The 25,751-nt window shown below is 38.1% G+C and overlaps 1 protein-coding gene across 10 annotated transcripts in view; it reads right to left on the bottom strand.

Moving 5' to 3' along the window:
- The window catches only part of ABCC9 (ATP binding cassette subfamily C member 9), a 137,889-nt gene that overhangs the window by 32,492 nt on the left and 79,646 nt on the right, over positions 1-25,751 (bottom strand). For all 10 annotated transcript variants that reach the window (XM_047787421.1, XM_047787426.1, XM_047787419.1 and 7 more), the window contains 8 exons: positions 20,091-20,228; positions 19,819-19,944; positions 15,650-15,746; positions 12,335-12,564; positions 10,963-11,111; positions 10,664-10,733; positions 7,555-7,712; positions 3,236-3,328 (listed from right to left, as the gene is read on the bottom strand). In XM_047787421.1, the coding sequence (XP_047643377.1) occupies positions 3,236-3,328; positions 7,555-7,712; positions 10,664-10,733; positions 10,963-11,111; positions 12,335-12,564; positions 15,650-15,746; positions 19,819-19,944; positions 20,091-20,228 (1,061 nt within the window). The remainder of the gene's footprint in view (positions 1-3,235; positions 3,329-7,554; positions 7,713-10,663; positions 10,734-10,962; positions 11,112-12,334; positions 12,565-15,649; positions 15,747-19,818; positions 19,945-20,090; positions 20,229-25,751) is intronic.

Here is a 25,751-nt window from a genome sequence, read left to right as displayed (position 1 = left end):
CACTATGTCAAAAATGAAGAGGTCCAGGGTGGGGTGTTCACTTGGCCCGTGAAGCCATCCATACAGGCCAATATAAAGCAGATACTTGATATCTGTCCAATTAATCTGATCATTCCAATATGCCAAACCAGAAAAATCAGATAATTGAGTCAGACAGCAACCTCTGATCTACGATAATCAAAGGATTCAGCAATCAGAGCCAAATAATTACCTCACTTGGAGTAATGTAGCCTTGACCCAAATGCCATGCACAGGAGGACCTGGGATGAATGGCAACGGATTGGGGCAGGGCTAAGTAGTCAGGGGAACTGGTCCCTTCGCCATGACCCTTTTTGAGATGGCTAGAGTGAATAATTCTTAGTGGATTTCAACTGTAAACAGATATATCCAATTCTGTATTTGCACCGTTAGGTGGATTTTCACCCAGTCATTCAGAAACATTTGGCAAGCACCAACGCTGAGTGAGAGAGACATTAGAACATAATGTATGTACAAGGCATGGCCTCCTCCCCTAGAGGAGCCCATTGTTGAGTGAAGGGGGTAAGTGTGGTCTGAGCAAGTAAGAATGATGCAACAGAAGCCAATCCTAAGGGACCTACACCCTGAATGTTACATGAACATAAAGGAAGGAGATGCCTGCACTGACCCCGGAGGATCAGAATGGCAGGGAGTGGGTGGAGGGTGGGAAGAGAAGGATTAAGCAAGGTTTCCCAAAGGATGGGCAAGATGGGCTGATGAGGTTTTAAGGAAGGGGCTGAATTTTTCAGGTGAACAAGGAAAGACAAAACATTGGATGTATCGGGAACAATATGAGCAAAGGCACAGAAACAAGAAAACTCAACGTATTCAGGAGATACAAGGTCCCCTCCCTGTGGAGGGCTGTGGTGACGGGGCTGTAGTGATGGAGAGATTGGGATGGGGGAGGGGTGGGGTTGGACCAAAGCCTGTGGCCTCCACTTAAGACAAACATCAGACACTTTAGTGTGACAAAGTGCTTTGTCTGGGACTCTTCTCACTCTTCCTTTAGTTTGGAGGATACTGTTTCAGATATACCCTTAAAGAGTTTGTAAATGGAGCTGGCAACAGTCTGAAGCAGCAGTAAAAGGGGAGGGGTGGAAATGCAGCGAACATTCTTTCTGTGTGTTTCTATTTGGCAAGAAACCTTCTGTTTTCCTAATGGAAACTTTGACACACTCAGTCTGTATCTTTTCATCCACATCCAGCTCATCTTCTGAACATTCTTAGACCTTTATTCTGTCAGACCAAAAAAAAAAAAAAAAAAAAAAGAAAAAAAAATGAAAAAAAAAGTAGGAAAGGTCACTGAAATCTCAGTCTAATTTAACTATGATCCTTTGGTGGTAAACGACTCAAGGGAGTTCATGCTGCATGAGAGTACACCATGAACCCTGAGCGCAAGGGAGGGAGGCGGCCTAATCAGTAAATACTAACTTTCCAAAGTGCTGATGACTCTGGGGACTCTCACTCGCCTGGAAGAAAGGAAGAAATAGAGGGGAAAAAAATGTGTTTGATTTCTAACCACAAGTTCCCAAACGTAAAGATTCTAGAATTTGTTTTCATGGTAGCAGGATTATCCCCACACTGTAAAACTTCCATTGTTTTAAAAATGCTGATATTTGCAGTATATAATATTTCCTTTAAAAATCAACCCTGGAAGAGCCACATCTGGATGAGTCTGATGCAGGTGCTCCTATATGAAAGTAGGGTTGTCTTTTGTTTCTTCCAATCATAATTCAAGCCTTAGGGGACATGTGATAGTCTGTCCTGCTGATGACTAACTCCCTAGAATTTTCCTGATGTAAAATTAGGACTAGTCAAGCCCAATTCTGCTCATGTGTCTAGTAAAGATGGTAAATGAAAAATCTAAACCGTAACTCTTGCTAAAGTTCTCCTTTCATTCGAAGCTGCCCTCATTTTTTTCTAGAGTCTATACTTGATTGCAGTCCTCGTCATGTTCAGAAAACGACCTCATCTGGTTCTTCAGGGAGAAAACAGAGGCTGTTTTCTGTTGCACCTAGCCACTGCTCCACCCACAAGCTTGCCTGAATCCGGGCACCGCTTGTCTCCATCTTCCCTGTTATCCCATCTATTTTTCCCTACGGTGTGTATCTGGGGAGGAAATGAAAGGCTCGGTCTTTGTAGTCTTTCTTGATCCACAGCAAGAGTAGCACCTGGCATGTGTTCAAAACTCAAATAAAGTAACTTGAAGGGACTTGTTTGGTGAAAAACATAATTCTTAATATGGTGTACTAACAAGTGCCACTGGGCATTGCTGCCTACTCTTAGAACATAAATTTTGTGTTCATACCTATATTCAAAGTCAGTATGTGGCTTTTCCATCTCCAATAAAAGGCACTGCACACTCTGATGGGAAAACACACCACTGAAGAAAGTGTAAACACTTCATGACGAAAGCCAGGTAGAATTATGTGATGCATTATTGTGCGATGCCTGTTGCAGATGGTGGTTGTATCTTTATATTCTACTTTTTAACTCAATTATACATTTACATATATACAATATAATTAAATATTTCTTAGGTTAGAAAAATCTCTAATTGAAATCAATACATGTTTACATTTAGTACAGCAGAAAGATATAACACTTTAAGATGTTAATTTTCTAGGTAAATGAAACATCTAAAAGATGTCAGCTTCTTCTTTCCTGATTTTAACCTGAACAGGGAAAACAGGACCAGGACCAGGTGGTTTTTTTGAGTGTCAAGAAAACACTTTTGACTAAAAGCCTGGGATATTGCTCTCTTTACCAACATTGAAGAAAATGGATTCAATTCTAAAATAACTTTGGTGCCATAATATTTCTTTGATTATTACTATTATCAATATATTTATTTTAACTTGTAGATCCGGTGCTTCTTTGCAAACCACTGGGGTTAATGCTTTCCATGCATTATATTAATTAGTCTGACAACTCAAAGAAAGAAAACCGATTTTCCCACCTCACAGATGAGGCTAGGAATTTAAAAGCTTGGTCTAAATCACACAGCTAGTATCTTTGCAACCCAATGCTCAATTCTTTCTTTATTCTGGTTAAAATTTCAAATGATTAAACTCTGTGATCATTTAGTGCCACATTTTTCTTACTGTCATGCTCACGGTGGGCATCCAAAAACAGAAGCCATTATCAGTTATTTATAGGTAAATATTTGTCAACAATGTAACTGCCTAATCAACAAAATGAAAACATGTTTACTCACCTAAATGCCCGGATGGTGGTGAGTCCTTCAGCGGTTTCTGAGAAGTGGCAAAGCAGAGGGAGCTGGGTAGTATCATCAAGTTCCTGGAGGTCTCTAGCACAGAAATAGGTGCAAAAATAAACTTCACATTCATTCAGACCCAAAGTCCACTGTGCTCATTCTAAATTAAGGTTCTTATTTGTCACGGCAACTATTTTCCTCTAGCACTCCATTAACAAAAACTTCAACAGCTGACAATCTAAAGAGGAAGAGAGGAGTTCCCTGGTGGTTGGTGGTTAAGCAGCCATGGTGTCACTGCTGTGGCGTGGGTTCGATCCCTGGCTCAGGAATTTCTACATGCTGGCAGAAGGGTCAAAAATAAAAAAAGATAGAGAAAAATGTGAATACATAATGAATATGGGTCCAGGCTGAACATGATGTGTGATACAAAAATATCAGCTTTGTATTATAGCTCAAGTAAACTGTTGTGGGAACACAGAGGAATGAGCAATTATTCCATATGTAGAATATGGGTAGTATTTTTTTAGCAGGTGGAATGCAGTCCAAATCTTAAGCAAGAAAAGGGCTTCCACCAAAGAAACAAGAAGTGCATTCCAGCTAAGGGAACAACAAGAAGCAAATGGAAAAGACTAAAGAACTGGCAAGTTCAATCTGGCTGATGCCCAGGTTCCTTTGCGGGTGTTGTAGGGGAAAAGGCTGTACAAACAATGGGTGTGGCTAGATTGTAGAGGATCCTGGATGGGCTGAGAAAAAATCATGGAGGACTAGAAATAAAATGATCAGAACTGTGTTAAAGCAACAGAACGTGGCAGACAGTGTAAAGGACAGAAGAGAAGGAGTGAGTTCGGATAGTCTGTACAAGAAATTTAAAAAAATTTTTTTAAAAATTTCTGAATTAGTGTGATGCTGGTGCAATTTAAAATAGAAGGAGAAGTGAAGTAAGCCAGACAGAGAAAGACAAATATCATATGATATCGCTTGTATGTGGACTCTAAAAAAATGATACAGATGAATTTATTTACGAAACAGAAATAGACCCACATACATAAAAAGCAAACTTATGGTTACCAAATGGGATGGGGGGGTAAATTAGGAGTTTGGAATTAACATATACACACGACTATATATAAAATAAGTAAACCACAAGGATCTACTGTATAGTACAGGGAACTCTACTCAATAACTTATATTAACCCATAATGGAAAAGAATCTGAAAAAGTGTATTTTATATATATATATATATATATATATATATATACACACATATACATACAGAATCACTTTGCTATATACTTGAAACCAACACAATGTTGTAAATTAACTACACTTCAACTTAAAAAAGTAAAATAAAGAGAAGAGAGTCAATATGGCTTGGTTGATACTTAGGAGACTTGGAAAATAACAGTGCTATTTACCAGGGTGAAGGACAGAGAATAAAGACATTTGAAGAGACAGCTAATGAATTTGGCTTGGGCTACCATGAGATTGAATCTCTGTCTAAATGGAACTTCTATTCACTGGTCCACTAGGAACTATGTATTTATAGGCATACAAAGTGCTCCATGAATGTCTGGTGGACTAGTGGCTGAATTGGACCCTTTTCCTAAAGATGCACACCCACGACAACCTTTCCTTAAAACACGTAAGCTAGCCTTTCTAGAAGACAGGCCAAGAGTTATACCTCATATTGTATTGCCAAACATGCATCTTTTTTTTTCTTTTGGCTGTCCCACATTATATAGAGTTCTGGGCCAGGGATCAGATGCGAGCTTCAGTTGAGACCTAAGCCACAGCTCCAGCAACACTGGATCCTAACCTGCTGTGCCGGGCAGGGGATTGAACTGGTGTCCCAGGGGTCCCAAGACAGGGCAGATCTCATTGCCCCACAGTGGAACTCCCCTCTTTTTTTCTTTTCAGACTTCTCTCTGCCTTTCTCTAGGTCTTTGGGATTGAGGCAACTGGAATAGCAGCACTGACATGCACCTGAGTGGAGAGAATTGATTACACTGTGATATAATCTTTGCTCATTACATAACCTTAGGCCATTCTGGGCTGCCTGGGTAGTGCCACATATACCAAGTCTTTTTGAATTTCTGAAATGGATTTACTCACTTCAGAAACTGCAGGTGAGGGGAGGGAAAGAGAGAAGGGGGAAAGAGGAGGAGGAATATGAGGAAATGTGAAGAGTTTCCTATTTTTAAACATAAAACTAAGTGGCTATTTGTAAATTTGACACAAGCAACAGGTGGTCACTACAGTGAGGTTTGTCGTGAAGGGAAAAAAAATCAGGGAAGGAGAGCTTCTGTTTATAGGACTATGTTTTATGAAACCAAACAGGTGAGGGTACAGCTTGATCTTGTATTCTTTCAAGAGGAAACGCTTACTTACAGAGCTAACCACACATTAGGTCTTTGATTTTAGATATTCAAAATTTCATGGCACTTCCTGTAGCCAGCCCCCCATCTTAATTCCCTTTGGTGTTTACGAAATAGTCTGTTCAGGAGTTCCCGCTGTGGGTGCAACAGGATTGGTGGTATCTCTGGAGCGCTGGGACGCAGGTTCGACCCCCAGCCTGGCACAGTGGATTAAAGGATCCGGCATTGCCATATCTGTGGCACAGGCTGCAGCTGCAGCTTGGATCTGGTCCCTGGTCCAGGAACTCCATATGCTGAGGGGCAGCCAAAAAAGAAAAAAAAAATGTCTGTTCAATTGTCTGAGCTTTTCAACATGGGTGAGTCCTGCAGAACCTCAACACCTAGAAGGGTCTTTTGGAGAGATTTAATATCATGCGGTCATGTTTGCTAACTTTCAGAGAATTTCAAAAAGGATTGCCTTATAATCCATTATCAATGTTCACTCTTTAAAAATGATCACCCCCTCCAAATTTTAATTATAAATGTTAATAGATTATGCTTATAATGAACAGAACTAGCAATTCAAATGTGTAGTGAACTAAGAATATTTGCCTAGCACTTGCACTCAATTTGTATTGCCCAGGGGCAAAAACAGGTTCAAATGAGTATGAGATTAAAATAAGACATGACCGTTGAATATCAGTGGTGAGAAGGCAAGGAGAGGTTTGGAAACAGCCAGTAGAAATGAAGTAACTGAACATTTTTTCCCCTTAAGGAAGCAGCATCAGCAACACTGCCAGAAAAAAATGAAAGAGCAAATTTAATGGCCAGCCTCTTCCTTCAGGTCTGAATTTGCTATGAGAAAAGGAAAGAGGCTAGGGATGAAAAAACACTTAGATTTAACATAGGCTCCTAATATCTGAAGGATCCTCATTCATTGCTCCAAGGGAAAAAGAACCATATTTTAAAAATAAGAAATGTTGCAGGTATAGTCAGAGGTTCCCAACTAAAATCTTCCCTTTTCCTGTTACCTGATTTTTTTCATTTCCCTCGCACTCAAGTCTTATTAAATATTTTAATTTTTACTGAATAAACTCAATATCTGAAGTCCTATTAAAGCATTTAATTCACATGTAAGGGCAACTTTATGTTTCATCTTCCCAAGAGACTGTAAGTTTCTTGAAAACAGGTCCTTGTCATCTTCTGTCACATGGCTTACATAGTTATTTACCACAGAGTAAATAATAAGTGTTTGTTGAAATAAAGTGATGACGGTAGTGATATTTACTATTTAAAGAAGGGCTTCAAAGTTAAACTGGAAATTTCAAAATAACTGGTACTGTATTTCACTTAATCACTCAACATCTCATTAAATGACAAATCCTATATTAACGGAAAAATTTTAAATTTATGGCTGGATAGTCAAGTGTGTGTTAAATGAGCCAATATAAAACATTTCCAAACTCTTAAAGTTACAGCACTCCTATCAGACATTCAAGATTCTCTTCTTTCATAGTTATCACTCTGATTTACTTCTTTAACCTTTTTTTACCTCACTAATCTTTTACAAGATTTTTAGCATTTGAAAATACTTGATCCTTTTTCACACTTGTGGAATATAATGATATTAAATCACCTATTCTTTATGTTTAATTTAATAAATTCTCTGTCAATTTCATGTTCAGAAAAGACTATGGAATGAAAAATTTGGCAGTCTGCGAACTCAAAACTCAATGGATAAATCCATATGTCCAGAACCATGTAAGGCTTAGGCAACCAATTACAGAAACAATCAAAATACATCTCCAGATGAAACATAGTATCCGGATAGGAGTCATCAAATTTTAAAAACAGGTTTCATTTCCAAATGTCACACTTTATCTTGAAAAACATTACAGCTAATCTGGATCACAGAAAATAAAAAATGCAGGCTTTTGAGATGAGGCGAGCATTGTTTTACTTACTTAGAGGCCACTCGGAAGTATTTCTGGATAAAATAAAAGGCTACCCCAAGAGGCACAAGTGCCACCAGGAACACAGGGGTAGCATAAGAAATCATGCCAATGGCAGACAGGCAAAGCAGCGTTGAGCGAGTTAGAGATTCCAGCGTTGGAGGGATGTGCTGTTAAGAAGGTGGTTTGAAATAAAGTGTTAGCTTAAATAGAACATTAATTACAAGGCAACAAAACATTCATTTTATATTAACCTTAGGTTATATAATTAGTTCTAAAAGTAGTATATAGACATTTTCCTTGTAAGCAATTCATCCCTCCTTCAATTTCATTCACTCCCTATTGTCTAGTATATTTATCCATCTGTCTACCTACGCACCTACATCATCGGCCAGTTATTCACCTATCTACCTATTTGTCTTATGGGGTTTTATACAAATTGCACTATACTCTAAATCTTAATTTGTCCATTTGCTAGTTTTGTTTTACTAAACAAGATGGATTGTAAATCTTCCTATGCCATCATATACACATCTATTTTTTAGTGGCTGCATAGTATTAAAAACATATTTAGCTATCCCTCTATTGCAATATATTTAAATTTTCTGTAATTGCGTGCACATATTTTTTCCACATTTCATTAGATTTTTTTACCTTCCTTATTGATTTTTAGGTGCTCTTTACCTGTCATGGATGTTTATCCTTTTTCCTTACATATGTCGCCAGTTTTCACCCAATTAACCTATTATATTTTAAATTTGTCTTTGGTGCTTTTAGCTGAATAGAAGTTTAAAATTTTAGAGTGGAGCTCCCGTTATGGTACAGCAGAAACGAATCTGACTAGGAGCCATGAGGTTGTGGGTTCAATCCCTGGCTTCGCTCAGTGGATTAAGGATCCGGCATTGCCATGAGCTGTGGTGTAGGTCACAACACAGCTTGGATTCTGTGTGGCATAGGCCGGCAGCTGTAGCTCTGATTGACCCCTAGCCTGGGAACTTCCATATGCTGTGGGTGCCGCCCCAAAAAGCAAAAAACAAACAACAAAAAAAAACAAAAAAAACTTGAGTCATTTCTGTTGGCTTTTTCTGAAATTTGTGTCTTACTTAAAAAGACTTTTCTAAAACTACTGTCCTATATTTTATTTTGTACTTTTATGTTATTATATGGCTCTCTACATTGCATGTGAATTTTGCCTTGTATTTTATTTTATAGACAGTGAATTATCCCAATCTAACTGTCTCATCCTAAGGAGTCTGTTTGTGGAGTGATCCCTTACTGAAAAAATAAGCCCCTTTTCTTAGTGATTGAAGATGTGCTGGTGTTTTTTATTTTTCCTTTTTATTTATTTATTTATTTTTGCCTTCTTCTAGGGCTGTTCCTGAGGCACATGGAGGTTCCCAGGCTAGGGGTGGAATTGGAGCCACAGCTGCCAGCCTATGCCAGAGCCACAGCAATGTGGGATCCGAGCCGAGTCTGTGACTGACACCACAGCTCACGGCAACGCTGGATCCCCAACCCACCGAGCAAAGCCAGGGATCCAACCCACAACCTCATGGTTCCTAGTCAGATTTGTTAACACTGAGCCACGAAGGGAACTCCCTCCATTTTTTTTATCTACCTGTTTTCTGTGATCACCAGAGTGTTTCAATTTTATAGTATTTTTAGGTGTTAGGGAAATGTATGTATACATTGTATGTATGTACACACATACACACGCAACACACACAGGATTTTTATGATTTCCAGGATTGTTGGATCACTTCTCTTCACATTGGGTTTACTTCTATTCTCACAGTTTTTGTTGTTATTATAAATGAAATTTACTTTTCAGGTAATTTTTAAATTGGTGTTGAGAAAGTTCCCAACCTTTATATCATATGTCTTATGCAGACACAGGTAATTTTTTAATTGGTGTTGAGAAAGTTCCCAACCTTTATATCATATGTCTTATGCAGACACACTGCTAAACTTTCTGGTTCTTTGTTGTACTAACTGTTTTGGATTCTCTAGGTAGCAAAAGTATCTTTCAAATAAGGGGTATTTTGTCTCTTCTTTTCTAATGCATACTCCTTAGGAAGTGTTTTAGGTGCAATGTGACCTGACACCAATGCTATGAAAATGTCAGCATTTCTCAGCATACATTCTCCACGGCTGCATGCATCAAGCATTCTTTTTCTAAATTGATGGTAATATAGATGTTCTTAAGGCCACTCTGGAAAATCAGAAAAAGAAAGGGCTGGATTTGCTAGTTCTTTGCTCACTTATCCTAAGAAGTCTGTTCGTGGAGTGATCCAATTTCAGAGTTTGAAGTCTTTAATTTCAGGACAAATGTCTAGAGGCATCAAGACCTAAGACTATACGGGGCATCCTTGAAATAGTCCCTAAAACATCATATTATCTAAAGTTTCTCACATACAAGAGCTAATGTAATAAACTTAAAGGATAGTTTTAATAAACTTAAAGACAGCTTGGTATTCCATTCTTTATTCCTGGGAGACACTCTGCATTAATACTAAACTTCAAAGACTTTACTGTGAATTGAGATATAACATTGATCAAAACCACTTCTTTTTATGATAAAAAATTTCAATGTTCATTCTTTGCTATTTCTCTTTATTTGCATTCATATTTTGATTCTCTAAGTATCCTCTTCCACAGGCATACGTTATTTAAAGTTAAGGTTTTCTTTTAAGATGTTACTCTAGAAGTCATTTATGTGTAGAAGTGATTTTTTTTTTTAGGGTCGCACCTGTGGCATATGGAGGTTCCCAGGCTAGGGGCCTAATCGGAGCTATAGCTGCCAGCTTGCACCAGAGCCACAGCAACCCCAGATCCAAGCCGTTTCTGCAACCTACACCACAGCTCACAGCAACACTAGATCCTTAACCCACAGAGCAAGGCCAGGGACCGAACCTGCAACCTCATGGTTCCTAGTCAGATTTGTTTCTGCTGCGCCATGGTGGGAACTCCCATATATGTAATATTGATATGAATGCACATGGGCTTTCACTAAGGTTTTAGAAATCCTCTATTGTTAAAGGAATCCTAGTTTATCTTAAAATATTATTGAGCTTACCCTGAGAATTTCACTTTTGAACTTGGAAGTAACTCAAGCACTCACCTGATCGATGATATTTGTATCAGCAGAAAAGCGATTGAGAATCAGTCCCAGGGGGGTGGTATCAAAGAATCTAGGCAGTAAACAGATTGGAATGTGTGATAATCCTCAATCACCTGGAACCTGAGCTCTGCTAATGGACATTGTGGAGTCATGAGAAGGAGAAGATCCCTATTTATCTGCTCAAGGACTGAATCAATTCTTTAAAATTTCATGTCACTTAAAACATGAAAAGGCATATTTTTAGGATTTTGTGTGTGGGAATTAAAAAAAAAAAACCTACTTTTTTTTTTTTTTTTTACCTTATTGGTCCAAGAATTATCTTATTGAGGAGATTGTGGTGAAGATTTTTGGCAGCTGTGAGGCCCATCCATTCCACAGTGAGAGATGTGACAAGGCAGAGGAAAATGCCTGCTCCACAAAGTATGCTAAATCCAGCCACGTAGAAGGTCTAAGATGCAACCAACATACACAAAAAGAACACATGAAATTATCAATTGAGTTTTTTCCTTACTGGAACACAAAAGTTAGGTAATGTCATCAACCCCACTATCTTGCGTCAGTTTAGATAGCTGAAGGAGGGCTGTTTGGGGTGACTCGGGGCGGTTTCCCCTCCTCTCCCCCCCCCCCATAATCCCAAGTCCATGTTCCCACTTGCTTCCTTCACACTCCTTCGAGGTTTGCTTAAGGGAAGATAAAGCATTAAAGTCTGTTTTCTTTCTTTCTTTTTTCTTTTTTCTTTTTTTTTGGTCTTTTTGCCTTTTCTAGGGCTGCTCCCTCGGCATATGGAGGTTCCCAGGCTAGAGGTCGAATCGGAGCTGTAGCCACCGGCCTACCCCAGAGCCACAGCAATGCAGGATCCGAGCCGGCGTCTGCAACCTATACCACAGCTCATGGCAACACTGGATCATTAACCCGCTGAGCAAGGGCAGGGACCGAACCAGCAACCTCATGGTTCCTAGTCGGATTCGTTAACCACTGAGCCACAACGGTAACTCCCTAGAGTCTGTTTTCTGATTTGAAATGTTCTTGGTCTTTTACATTATCTTTGATAGAGCTCATCTTCGATATCCCTAATCTTAGAATGACCAGCTAACACACTGGAATAGGTAGTTAAAAATCAAATACCATCAGAATGTCAACAAAAGTCCTTTATGTATATTACACACACACACACACCACGTGTACAGCCCCCTTGAATCCAAAGCCAAGCATTATCTTTAAATGCTTCTTAGGATATTCTAGGTCTTGCTCTAATTAGCTGATTGAATCATTACAAAAGTCCTGTGACAGACACGGAGAACAGACCTGTGATTGCCATGGAGGGTAAGGAAGAGATGGATTGAAAGTTTGAGATTAGCAGATGCAAACTATTATATATAGAATAGATAAATGACAAGGTCCTACAGCACAGCGAACTATATTCAATATTCTGTGATAAACTGCAATGGAAAAGAATATAAAAAATGATGTGCATGAATGTATAACTGAATCACTTAGTTGTATAGCAGAAATTAACACAGAATTGTAAATCAATTATACTTCAATAAAAGAAATTTTAATAAAACCACAAATGTCCTATGATTTTGGGGCTATTCACATCTAACTAGGTAAAAGGGTATCACTGTTAATCTCAAAATTTCCTTGATGATGTAAAAACAGAACTCACGGTACCTGATCAGTTTTTCCAGTATTCTTTATATTGTACTCTGAGGTCCAGGTGGCCAGCCAATAGTCGATAGCTACAATGACGGAATGTTTCAAAAGCTTAGAGAAAATCATCAGGAAGAGCAAGAAGAATCCTCCAGAAGTGAGGTATCGCCAACAGGTCTTCCACGGCATTTTAGTCCTGAGCCTCATTACAGTGGACATGTTATCATCCTCTTCTTCCTCCTCTTCTTCCTCTGCATACAAAACACTTGTTTAATCTTCCAGCGGGCATTGGGTAGACAGAATGTGTATTATCTCCCCTCACAAACAAAATAACTCCCTCAAATTTATAGAAATATAGGAGTTAGTTTTACAAATTTTAAATGCCTTGAGCAGGGAAAAACATCATTTCCTTCCTTCTTTCTTTTTCTTTTTCTTTTTCAGGCCGCATTCACAGCATATTTCCATGGGCTAGGGGTCAAATCGGAGCTGCGGTTTACTAAGTTATTGAAGAAATTGTGTTTCCAATAAAACTATGTGCCTGGCATGCAAACATTTATAATTTTTTGAACTCTAAATTTCTGAATGTGTAAAACTGCACCAAGAGGAAATAGGCTCTGAAATTTGCACATAGCTCAAGAGGGTATAATCCATAATCTCTATGGCACGTCTTAAATGTGATTTTGGGGGAGCATGCACAAAAAGAAGCCTTCCAGAAGGCAAAGCCAGGGGACAGAGGACAATGGGCAGGGAGTTCTACTCAGCTGTTCAGACTATCTGGAAACTTCCAGACGGCTAATCTAAGAACATACTCCATTATGAGGACAGGGAATTTTGGCATTTCCTGAGCAACAAAATTTGATCATTTTTGTGGCCCAATAACTGTTGTGCATCTCTTTTCTTTCTCCCTTCCTTCTTTCTTTCTTTCTTTTATTTTTTGCTTTTTATAGTCACACCTGTGGCATATAGAAGTTCCCAGGCTAGGGGTCGAATCAGAGCTGCAACTGCTGGCCTACGCCACAGCCACAGCAACACAGGATCCAAGCCTTGTCTGAGACCTACACTACAGCTTGCGGCAACATTGCATCCTTAACCCACAGAGCAAGGCCAGAGATTGAACCTGCATCCTTATGGATACTAGTCAGGTTCTTAACCAACTGAGCCACAATGGGAATTCCTTATTGTGCATTTCCTATCCTCTCCTTTCCCAAAGGCAGTTTCCATTGAAATAATCCTGTGTGCACTTCACTACTATGTAGTGAGCAGGTTGGGGGTAGGAAAAATAGGTAACTTGTCTTTAGTTTATAGGTCACCAGACCACAGAGATCTAACTATGGACAGGATGGAAAGATTAAGCATCACCAAGGAGCCTAATATTTGAGTTGGATACAAAAAAAATGAATAGGTTTCAGATAATATACCTTTTGGTAAGGGTGGGTCCAATGTTTAAGAACAAGATTAGGAATTTACAGAATCAGAGGTAGACCTCTGCAGACTGCTAGCTGCCTCCTGAATATCCATTCTCTGTTTCCATATGGCTGTTCAGCTAAAGATAACATTTCTTCACTTTCCTAGTACATAATTTGTCCATGTGATGAACTGGCCAATGGTTAGTAATAGAAATAATATGGGCAACTACTTCCCTTCTTACTGGTTTTGCCTGAGCAGACATCCTGACAGCACCAGGAGCAGCGATCTAGTAGGTAATAGGTACCATACTGGGCTCTTTCATATACATTACCTGCTTTTACTCTGTAAGAAAAGTATTATTATCTTATTTTATACCTGAGAAAACAGATTAACAAGGCAAGCGCAGGGCAGAGCCAGCCTCTCAAATACTATGCTCACCACTGGCATATTGGAGAGAATAACTGGGCATGACCTCAATTTTAGACTGCATTAGAAAGAATGCATTTCAATTCTGGAGACTGTCAGTTTACAGCACCAAACATTCTTTAAAAACACTTTTTTTTTTTAAGAATTTTTTTTTCTCTTTTTTTGCTATTTCTTGGGCCGCTCCTGAGGCATATGGAGGTTCCCAGGCTAGAGGCCTAATCAGAGCTGTAGCCGCCAGCCTACACCACAGCTACAGCAACACAGGATCCGAGCCGGCATCTGCAACCTATACCACAGCTCATGGCAACGCTGGATCCTTAACCCACTGAGCAAGGGCAGGGACCGAACCAGCAACCTCATGGTTCTTAGTTGGATTCGTTAACCACTGCACCACGACCGGAACTCCTAAAAACACTTTTAAATCTAAGAAATTGAAGAACAAAATTCATTCATTCATTCATTCATTATTTACTCAATGAGTACTTGCTGGAATATGGAATAGTTATCTGAAATATAAAAGTAGCACATTTTGGTGTCCTTCAGCCCAAAATTGTGACCTTCTCTTTTGTGTGTGTGTGTGTGTGTGTGTGTGTGTCTTTTTGTCTTTTAGGGCCGCACACGGAGGTTTCCAGGCTAAGGTTCAGTCGTAGCTGTAGTAGCCGGCCTATGTCACAGCCACAGCCACAGCAACTCAGGATCTGAGCCGCATTTTCGACCTACACCATAGTTCACGGCAATGCCAGATCCTTAACCCACTGAGCGAAGCCAGGGATTGAACCCGTGTCCTCATAGATACTATGAGGTTACTTAACTGCTGAGTCACGCTGGGAACTCCAACTTTCTCTTTTTAAATTGTAGTATGTGGTCTTAAGCCAAAACCGTACAGCAAAAATGAAGTAGAATGCAGTTACTCTATGGACTTAAGTGTGGTTTATCTTACAAACTGCTTGGCAACAAATGCCAAAGCAATGTTACTATTTCATCCTATTCCTCAAATTTTCAACAAACCTTCCCCCTCATACCTTATTAGATTCAGAAAACTGAAATAAAGCAAAGATGTTTCTAATTCTCTTACTCTCCGTTGCTATTCTATCATGAAAACCCCATAGGAACTTACCAAAGGACTCAGGTATAAATCGTTCAAAGTAGTGTTTTCTACATATTCCCCATTTATTCATTTCCAAAGGACAGATTTATCTGAACAAGGGTCTAGACCTGTTTAGAAACCACTGCCTTTTCCTATCAGCTCTCTCACATATAACACAAAAACACTCAGACACACTTTGGGAAGCTCCTCGAGATGCCTGTTGGTTGACTACACACACCTTTCCTTCACTCCTATTCTTCTTGTTTTCAGTTTTATGTATTTGATTTGGCCTTTCTCCCCCATGCAGAGTGACTGGTCATTCCTCATGGGCATATTCACACATCAGTTATCAAGGAAAGGCCCCCACATCTTATTACCCATTGTAATGTTTCAAATATTTTTTTAAAAAAGTCTACCTTCATCTTCATCCTCCAGTTGGGCTTTAGCCTCTCTTGAGTACATGGCTCTTCGGAGTGTTTTTCTCTCTAAAGTTGTTTGGTCAGCTTCCATATCCTGCAGTAAACATTGTGCTATTAATGGAGGAGCTCCCAGCCACAGGCAAGTTCAACTGACCAATCAGTGACACACGCGTACCAAGTACCAATCATTGGTTATCTTTACACTCCACAGATGGACAAATTCTGTCACTGGAGCAGGTGCGGAGCAATGTCTGGGGTTTATAGGAAGTGTGTCAGAGCTCAGAGGCAGTAGGAAGTCAGGAAGAGTAGTAACAACATGATGGGACTGACCCTGGGGGCAGAGGAACACCTCCCAGAGCCTTAAAGTCTGGTCCCACCATTGCTACTTGTTTTGTTTATTTATTTATTGCCTTTTTTTTTTTTTTTGGCCTATGGAGGTTCCCAGGCTAGGGGTCTAATCGGAGCCACAGCTGCCAGCCTACAGCATAGCCACAGCAATGCCAGATCTGAGCATGTCTACAACCTAGACCACAGCTCACAGCAACGCCAGATCCTTAATCCACTGAGCGAAGTCAGGGATCAAACCCGCAACCTCATGATTCGTTTCTGCTGTGCCACGTCGGGAACGCCTGTTTTTATTTTTATGTCACTTTCACGTACCCTTGTAATTTTTCTAATTAAAGATTCACCTATGTTTATAGATCTATTCCTTTAAAAATGCATGTCGTTCTGGATGAATTAAAGCACCCTCAATCACCCACTATTATTAGGAATCATTAAATGGACATGAGGTTTTAATGAGCATCTCACTAAGGGAATGGCACAAAAGAAAGGGACTTCAGAAACTGAAAGAAGGTGGGTAATTCTGAAGCAAAAGGGAAATGAGGGTATTCAACTGCCTAGCAGTTTCGAAGATAGCCCTGGGAAGGGAAGCTAGGCAGAAAGAGAAGTGGGAAAATGCTACGAACAAAGTTGGTGAATGTTTAAGAGTTGTTCCGGACTTGTCCTGTGCTGAGAAAGGGAGAAGCATTTTGTTTTCTCCAGTCCTCTGCTAACAATATTCCACCCCCTTGACTTTAGATCTGGAGTGGTAACATCAGTTCAGTTACAACTGTGGAGGTAAATCAGCTTCTTCAGGATAATCTGGGAAACTAACCATATCCCTGTTTCTTTGGGGAAATGCATTCTGAGTTCCAAATACTGATCCACAGACTTTCGGAACCTACGGTAAATTGAGGGCTTCCTGTACATGCTGATACCAAGAAAAAAAAAAATCGCAGTTCAGTTACATTGATAATTCAATAATTCTCTAGTGATCAATCTCTGGGTAGTGGTCTTGTTTTGTTTCTGTTTGTTTGGCCTCATACAATATGTGTAACTTAGGAGACCTGCTATTAGAAAGTTCTGTTGCTTTCAAGTTCTTGGTTGAAAGAAGAGTAAAAGTGAAAGTGTTTGTTGAAGAGAATTTTTTTAGAGACAATTTCACGTTAGCTTTTAACTATGCCTGATGATATGAAAACCCACAGTTGCACATGACAGTAAATAAAACACAAAATTAAAAAGGACCAGATATTTTGTGTACAGTGAAATGAAATGAAATGAACCTACACACAGAAAAGTGGAAGATTTGGTTCTTGTTCAACTCATGGATCTGTGTGAGAAAAAGACTTTAATGTTGAATCATTTTTCTTATGAGTAAATTCTCATATTAGGCTTATTTGAGGTTAAATATTTTAAATTCTGTTGTTATTTGGATTAAGTTACTATACACTTAATTCCATTTATCCAATAAATATTTACTGGATGCCTGTGAACTGTGAGGTCAAGGTGAGGGTTGGAGGAAACTCCAAAGATGCTAGTTTCTTTTGCTTGATAAAATTATGCAGACATTGGGTGATGCCATTGAAAGCAGAATTTTTAATAACATTTAAATCAACTGAAAGTTTTATCTACTTTTTATAGCTATCATTTCTATCCTTTTAAAATATTTCTTCCTGGTTACCCCTTAACCTTTAGACCTATAGATCTGTCTAGAACCCTTCAGTGAGATGCTTTGTGAGTCTTCTATTTTCACTCCCTTCTCTGTTTGCTTGATCTACTCTGGCTCTAGGCCAGCCTTTCTCAACCTCAGCACTACTGACTTCTTGCCAGAAAATTCTTTGCTGTGGGGGCTGTGCTTTGTTGAATGTTTAGCAGCATTCCTATCCTCTACCAGCTAGATGCCAGTAGCACTTGGCCACCCCTCCCCATGTTGTGATAAACGAAAACATCTCTAGATGTTGCTAAATGTCCCCCAGAAGATAAAATCGACCCTGGCTGAGAACCACTGTTCTAGGCAAACACTCAATCCCGCCACATAGCAAATTAAATAAGAAGCTGTCTTCATGAACACTTCCCCAAGGTGCTGTGTCTTCCCCACAGTGTGGGGAAGAGGATGAATTCCAGATGAATTTCAGGCACCTGCCCTTCTCTAGCTGCCCTCCCTGCATCCCCAGGTGAGGATTCTGGGCAGGTGCATGATTCTTGCTAGCTTCTACTGGCCACACTTTCACCTCACCACTGGATGCACCCTTTCCACACTCTGACTTGCTCTGTATCTCTCTCAGCTAATTTGTAACCCTGTGATGTGTCTTTGCTTATAGACATATGCAATCTCAAGTGACCATTTCTAAATACAACTTAATGGACTTTCTTCTTGGTTTGCTCAACATTTAGTATTACTGTAAAATCAAGCCAAGAGAACTGTCTCTCTCTTTCTTTTTCCCCCAGATCTTCTTTCCAAAGTAAACCATAAATAGTCCACTCCTTAAGCTTACGTCATATTCTGCTGTCCCCGGAATCTAGAACACTGAAAAAAATGTCATTTGGAGCCATCTCAGTTAAGTTTATGATCAAGCATCCCAGACATAATGCCTAAATGGGCTCCTGTCAATTGCACCTTGTAATGTTCTTACGAATAGTCTCATTTCAAACGTTCTGTGATTTGTCCTCTTTTACTTAAAATTTTTTACATATCTTTTCTTCCTTAGGTAGTTTGCTTTTGAGATCTTTGGCAAACCCACGGAAGACAAAGTAATATCGTGGTTCGTCTGACTTTTTAATCTTCCTTTTGCTATGGAAACATAGATAATTATTTTCCTTTATAAAATAAAACATTTTAATTTCTTGAGAAATTTGCTGATATAAAATTTTCATTCTATAATGTTCATTCCAAGTCAGGACTACCAAATTCTGGACACTTCCTAGTCCCGACTCAAGAGAAAAACATTTTGAAAATTTACTAATTTAACTTAGAGTTTCTCCTCTCAACCACGAGTTGTTCTCTCATCATGCTCCAACTTGGTTTCCAACTCTGTTATCATTTCATTCAATGTTATAATTACATCATACAAAATCATATAGTGGAATTACACTGGGCATGGACCTGGTACCACTTACTGTATGTACTGTACAACTTAGGCAAGTTACTTAGCCTCTCTGAACCTGTTTTCTCATCTATAAAAGTGAGGTCATATTTTCTTTGCTTATTTTTCATATTTTCAAGCCTTAATTCTGGGGTCTTGTGAGAATTAAATGAGATCATGTGAAAAAAAAAAGGCTTCGTGAACTTTAAAAAATATACAAATGTAAAACTTTATGATTATTTCTTCCTTATGACTTTCATTCATCCCCTAACCCCATCTCAGACATGCTTTACCAGTGTACCCACAGCTCAGCTCTTCCTTCTTTCAAAATCATCTTAGAATTTTTTTTTTTTGGCCCATAACCCTCCACTTGTAAGTGGTGAGTGAAAATACTCTCGTATTACAGATGAGAAAAATAAGACATAGATGAGAAAAAATAAGATAAAGTGAGGCAATGGCATGCTTGAGAAAGCAGTTTAAGTTCTAAACACATGATAATTGCAATATGCTTCAAGTTCAAATAAAAAATCCTCTAAAACCTGACATTTCATCCAAAAGATATCATTAAATTTTTTTAGTGTTGAAGAAGCCTATCGACTAATGATATATAAATGCACAATTATTTTGGATTTCAGATGAGACCTATCAGATTATCAAACATTAAAAGTTAATACATCTTAAAAAGCATTTTTAGTAATTATATACTATATTCCTGATTCTTCTGAACTGAACTCTGAACTTTTCCGAACTCTGAGCAATTACCTTTTCTAGTTCTTGATCTTGCCGATTCATAAGTGTCTTCCAGTGCTCATAAAGCTCAACATCTTTGGTCTGAATGTCCTTCAAAGTCCCCTCTCTTAGTACACTTCCATCTTTCATGGCTATGATCTAAGGAAAGCACACAATAGAAGAATTGCGACAAAAATCCTTAATTGGCCAAGTGAATTATCTTTATCCCAGACAGCATTTTAATGTGTCTATGCATTTTATATAACTGTAATAAAAAAGTAATGAAGTTTCTTTTAAACTCTTACCCAGTCAGCATGTGTTAGATATTGTAATTTGTGAGTCACAAGAACAAGTGTCCTCTTGTCATCTTGGAGAAATTTCAAAATCCCTTCCTGCATTAAATGGTCACTCAAGTGAATATCCAAGGCAGAAAATGGATCATCCTGCAACAAGGAAAATGGAGAGGTGATGAAAAGTTTTTATACTCTCTTTGTAATTCAGCTCCTCCATAAAGTAGGAAAAGAAATAACTGAGGGTAAATTATCCCACAAATCCAATTTATAGTAAACAGACTCTGAATAACTTTAAATTACAGGAAAAGGTATTGAAATTAAAATGAAGCTTTCATTTTCTTCCACCTTAAAATAATTTTAAGAGTAAATAACAATATTCAAAGTGATTTGAATTCTTATACATACAATCTCCAAGTCCAAATTCAACATTACTCAACAATCTAAAACAAACAAACAAACAAAAAAAACAAAACAAAGAATGAAATGATAATTGGAGGGAAATAAATTTTAGATAATAAAAATACACATAGACTCTGGACCAATGTGGCAATAGAGGAGGCTCTTGAATTTTCTCTCCTACCATGGACACACTGCATGTACACAGAACAAATCTCTCTGAAAGAAATACAGAAACTAGTTGAATAATTCCTAGTGACTGAGAAAATACATCAAAATAGGTAGGAAAGGCTGAGACACACTCTCACCATAAACTCCATCACTGAGAAATTCACAAATATGTGGAGATTAAACAACACACTCATGAACAACCAATGAGTCAAAGAAAAAAACCAAAAGTGGAAATCAAAAAATATATTGAGACAAATGAAAATGACATACAATCTATCAAAACTCAGGGGTTGCAGCAAGAACAGTTCTAAGAGAATTTTATAGAAATAAAGGCCTATATTAAGAAAAAAGAAAAACCTCAAATAAAGAACCTGACTTTACACTTCAAGAAACTAGGATAAAAAAAAAACTAAGCCCAAAGTTAATAAAAGGAAGGAAATAACAAAGATCAGAGTGGAAATGTAAAAGGTACAGATAGAAAAGATCGAATAGGAGCTGGTTTTTGCAAAAACAAACAAACAAACAAAAAAAACCAAAACCTAAATATACAAACCATTATCATGACTCACCAGGAAAAAAAGAAGAGAGTTAAAATGAAATTATAAATGAAAGAAGCAACATTACAAGTGATACCACACAAATACAAAGGATCATGAGATTACTATGAAAAATTATACACCAGCAAACTGAACACCTAAAAGACATGCATACATTTCTAAAAATAAATAACCTACAAAAAAATAAATCATGGAGAACGAGAAAATCAAACAACCAATTACTGGTAAGGGGATTGAATTAGTAAGCAAAAACATTCCAACAAACAAAAGTCGAGGACCAGATGGCTTCACTGGTGAATTCAACTGAACATTTAAAGAAGAATTAATAACCAATCCTTCTCAAAACTTTACCAAAAAATAAAAGAGGAAAGAACACTTCCAAACTAATTTTACAAAGCTAGCATTAACCTGATATCAAAATCCGACAAAAACACTCCAAGAAAATTATTGACCAATGTTTCTTTGCACATAGATGTAAAGATGCTCAACAAAACATTAACAAACCAAATTCAACATTCATTAAAAAGTTCATACACCATGATCAAAATAGATTTATTCCAGGGATGCAAGGAAGGTTCAATATTCTCAAATCGATCAATGTGATATACCACAATAATAAAATTAAGGATAAAAATCCTATGATCAGGAGCTCTCACCATGGCACAATGGGATCCGCAGTGTCTTGGGAGTACTGGGAGGAGAATTCAACCCCTAGCATGGAACAGTGGGTTAGGGATCTGGCACTGCAGAAGCTGTAGCTTAGAGTGTGACTGCAGCTCTGACCTGATCCCTTGCCTAGGAGGTCCATATGCCACAGGGCAGACAAAAATGAAAAAAAAAAATCATATGATCAACTGAATAAAAGCAGAAATAGCATTTGACAAAATTCAACATTCAATTATGATTAAAAACTCTGAATAGGTACTCCCCCCATGGAGCAGTCGGTTAAGAATCTGACTGCAGCATCTTGGGTCACTGCAGAGGTGTGAGTTTGATCCCTGGCCATGTGCAGTGGGATAAAGGATCCAGCATTGCTGCAGCTGTGGTTTGGATTCAATGCCTGGCCCAAGAACTTCTATATGCTGTGGATGTGGCCATAATTTTTTTTAATAAAAGAAAACTCTGAATAAAGTGGGTATGGAGGGAACATACCTCAACATAAAAAAAAAAAAAGCCACATATGACAATCCCATAGCTTACATCATACCAGGAACAAGACAAGGATGTCCACTCTCACTACTTCTAGTCAGCATAGTACTGGAAGCACTATGCCAGAGCAGTGAATCAAGAAAAAGAAATAAAAGGCATCCAAATAGAAAAGGAAGAAGTTAAACTGTCTCTATTCACAGATGACATAATATCATCCATAAAAGACCTAAAGATTTCATCAAAAAACCAAGAACTAAGTGAATGAGTTCAATAAAGTTGCATGATACCAAATCAATTACAGAAATCAGTTTGCATTTCTATACACTAATAATACACTATCAGAAGGAGAAATGAGGAAAATAATCCCATTTGCAATTGTGTCAAAAAGAATAAAATACCTAAGGAATTAATTTAACCAAGGAAGCTGAAGACCTGTACACTGAAAATTCTAAGACACTGCTGAAAGAAACTGGAAAACACAAATAAATGGAAATCTATCCTGTGCTCATGGGTTGGAAGAATTAATATTTGTAAACTATCCACACTATCCAAAGTGTTCTAGAGATTCAATGTAACCCCTGTCAAAATTCCAATGACGTTTTCCACAAAAATACAACAAATTCTAAGCTTTGTATGCAACCACAGAAGACCCCTAATGTCCAAAGTCATCTTGAGATAGAAGAACAAAGCTAGAGCCAACACACTTCCTGATTTCAAACTGTATTAGAAAACTAGTGTAATCAAAACAGTATTTTGCTGGTACAGAAACAGACACATAGATTAATGGAACAGAACATAGAGTCCAGAGATAAACTCATGCATACATGGCAAATTAATTTACAATAAAAGAAGCCAAGAATATAAAATGGAAAAAGGATAATCTCGTCAATAATGGTGTTGGGAAAAGTTAACAGCCATGACAAAAAAAAAAAAAAAAAAAGGACATGGACCACTGTCTGACAATGTATATAGAAATTAACTCAAAATGGATTATGCACCTGTATGTTCATTGCAGCACTATTCAAAACATCCAAAACATGGAAACAACCTAAATGCCCATCGACAGATGAACAGATTAAGAAGATGTGGTATATACACACAATGGAATACTACTCAGCCATAAAAAGGAATAAAATAATGCCATTTGCAGCAACATGGATGGAACTAGAGAATCTCATACTGAGTGAAATGAGCCAGAAAGACAAAGACAAATACCATATGATATCACTTATAACTGGAATCTAATATCCAGCATAAATGAACCTTTCCACAGAAAAGAAACTCAAGGACTTGGAGAATAGACTTGTGGTTGCCAAGGGGGAGAGGGAAAGAGAAGGATGGACTGGGAGTCTGAGGTTAATAGATGCAAACTACTGCATTTGGGATGGATGGACAGTGAGATGCTTTATAGCACAGGGAACTATATCCAGTCACTTGTGATGGAACATGATTGAGGATAATTTGAGAAAAAGAATGTATGTATATAGGTATGACTGGATCACTTTGCTGTACAGTAGAAATGGACAGAACACTGTAAATCAACTATAATGGAAAAAAATAAAAAAACATAAAAAATGGATTAAAGACATGAATATGAGACTTGAAACCATAAAATTCCTAGAAGGAAATGTAGAGGGCAAGCTCCCTGACATTGCTTTTAGCTATGCTTTTTAAAAAATTTGATACCAAAAAAAAAAAGGCAAAAAAGTGAAAATAACAAGTAGGACTACATCAAACTAAAAAGTTCCTGCACAGTAAACCACCAACAAAATGAAAAGACGACTTAATGGAATGGGATAAAATATTTGCAAATTGTATATCTGCTAAGTGGTTAAGACTCCCAAAATATAAAGAACTCATACAGTTCAATAGAGGAAAAAAAAATTAAAAAATAGAGGATTTGAATAGATATTTTCCCAAAGAAGGTGTTCAATGGCCAACAGGTACATGAAAAGTTGCTCAATATCAGTAAGTATCTGGGAAATACAAATCAAAACCTCAGTGAGATGTCACCTCACACCTGTTGGATTGACTGTTATCAAAAATACAAGAAATTACCAAGGTTGGTGAGAATTTAGAGGAAAGCCAAAACTCTTGTGAACTGTTGTTTGAAATGTAAATTGGTGCAGCCACCAAGAAAAAATTATGGTGGTTCCTCAAATTTTTAAAAATAGAACTACCAAAAAAAAAAAAATAGAACTGCCATTTGATCCAGGATTCCATTTCTGGGTATTTATTGAAAGGAAATGAAATCTTTATCTCAATGTTCATTAAAACCTTCCATGTTCATTGCAGCATTATATACAATAGCCAGATATGGAAACTACCTAATGTCCATCAATGGATGAATGGATAAAGAAAATGTGATTATACACACACACACACACACACACACACACACACACAAATGGAATATTATTCACCCATAAAAAGGTAGGATATCGTGCCTTTTGCAGCAACATTATAAGTAAAATAAGTCAGACAGAGAAAAACAGATACTGTATGATCTCATATGTGGAATAATAATAGTAATACAAACCTGCAACCGACAAGGGCTTAATCTCTAGAATATATAAACAACTTATACAACCCAACAGCAAAAACGCCAATCAATCAATGGAAAAATGGGCAAAAGACCTGAATAGACATTTCTCCAAAGAAGATATACAGATGGCCAGCAAACACATGAAAAAATGCTCAACATCACTGGTTATAAGAGAAATGCAAATCAAAACTACCATGAGGTACCACCTCACACCAGTCAGAATGGCCATCATTAATAAATCCACAAATAACAAGTGCTGGAGGGGCTGTGGAGAAAAGGGAACCCTCCTGCACTGTTGGTGGGAATGTAAACTGGTACAGCCACTATGGAGAACAGTTTGGAGATACCTTAGAAATCTATACATAGAACTTCCATATGACCCCGCGATCCCACTCTTGGGCATCTATCCGGACAAAACTCGACTTAAAAGAAACACATGCACCCGCATGTTCATTGCAGCACTATTCACAATAGCCAGGACATGGAAACAACCCAAATGTCCATCAACAGATGATTGGATTCAGAAGATGTGGTCTATATACACAATGGAATACTACTCAGCCATAAAAAAGAATGACATAATGCCATTTGCAGCAACATGGATGGAACTAGAGAATCTCATACTGAGTGAAATGAGCCAGAAAGACAAAGACAAATACCATATGATATCACTTATAACTGGAATCTAATATCCAGCACAAATGAACATCTCCTCAGAAAAGAAAATCATGGACTTGGAGAAGAGACTTGTGGCTGCCTGATGGGAGGGGGAGGGGGAGGGAGTGGGAGGGATCAGGAGCTTGGGGTTATCAGACACAACTTAGAATAGATTTACAAGGAGATCCTGCTGAATAG

Source organism: Phacochoerus africanus, chromosome 7, assembly GCF_016906955.1.
Source record: "Phacochoerus africanus isolate WHEZ1 chromosome 7, ROS_Pafr_v1, whole genome shotgun sequence".
NCBI classification, from domain to species: Eukaryota; Metazoa; Chordata; class Mammalia; order Artiodactyla; family Suidae; genus Phacochoerus; species Phacochoerus africanus.
The sequence above is the reverse complement of the archived record's forward strand: the minus strand, read 5'-3'. Positions and strand labels throughout refer to the sequence as shown.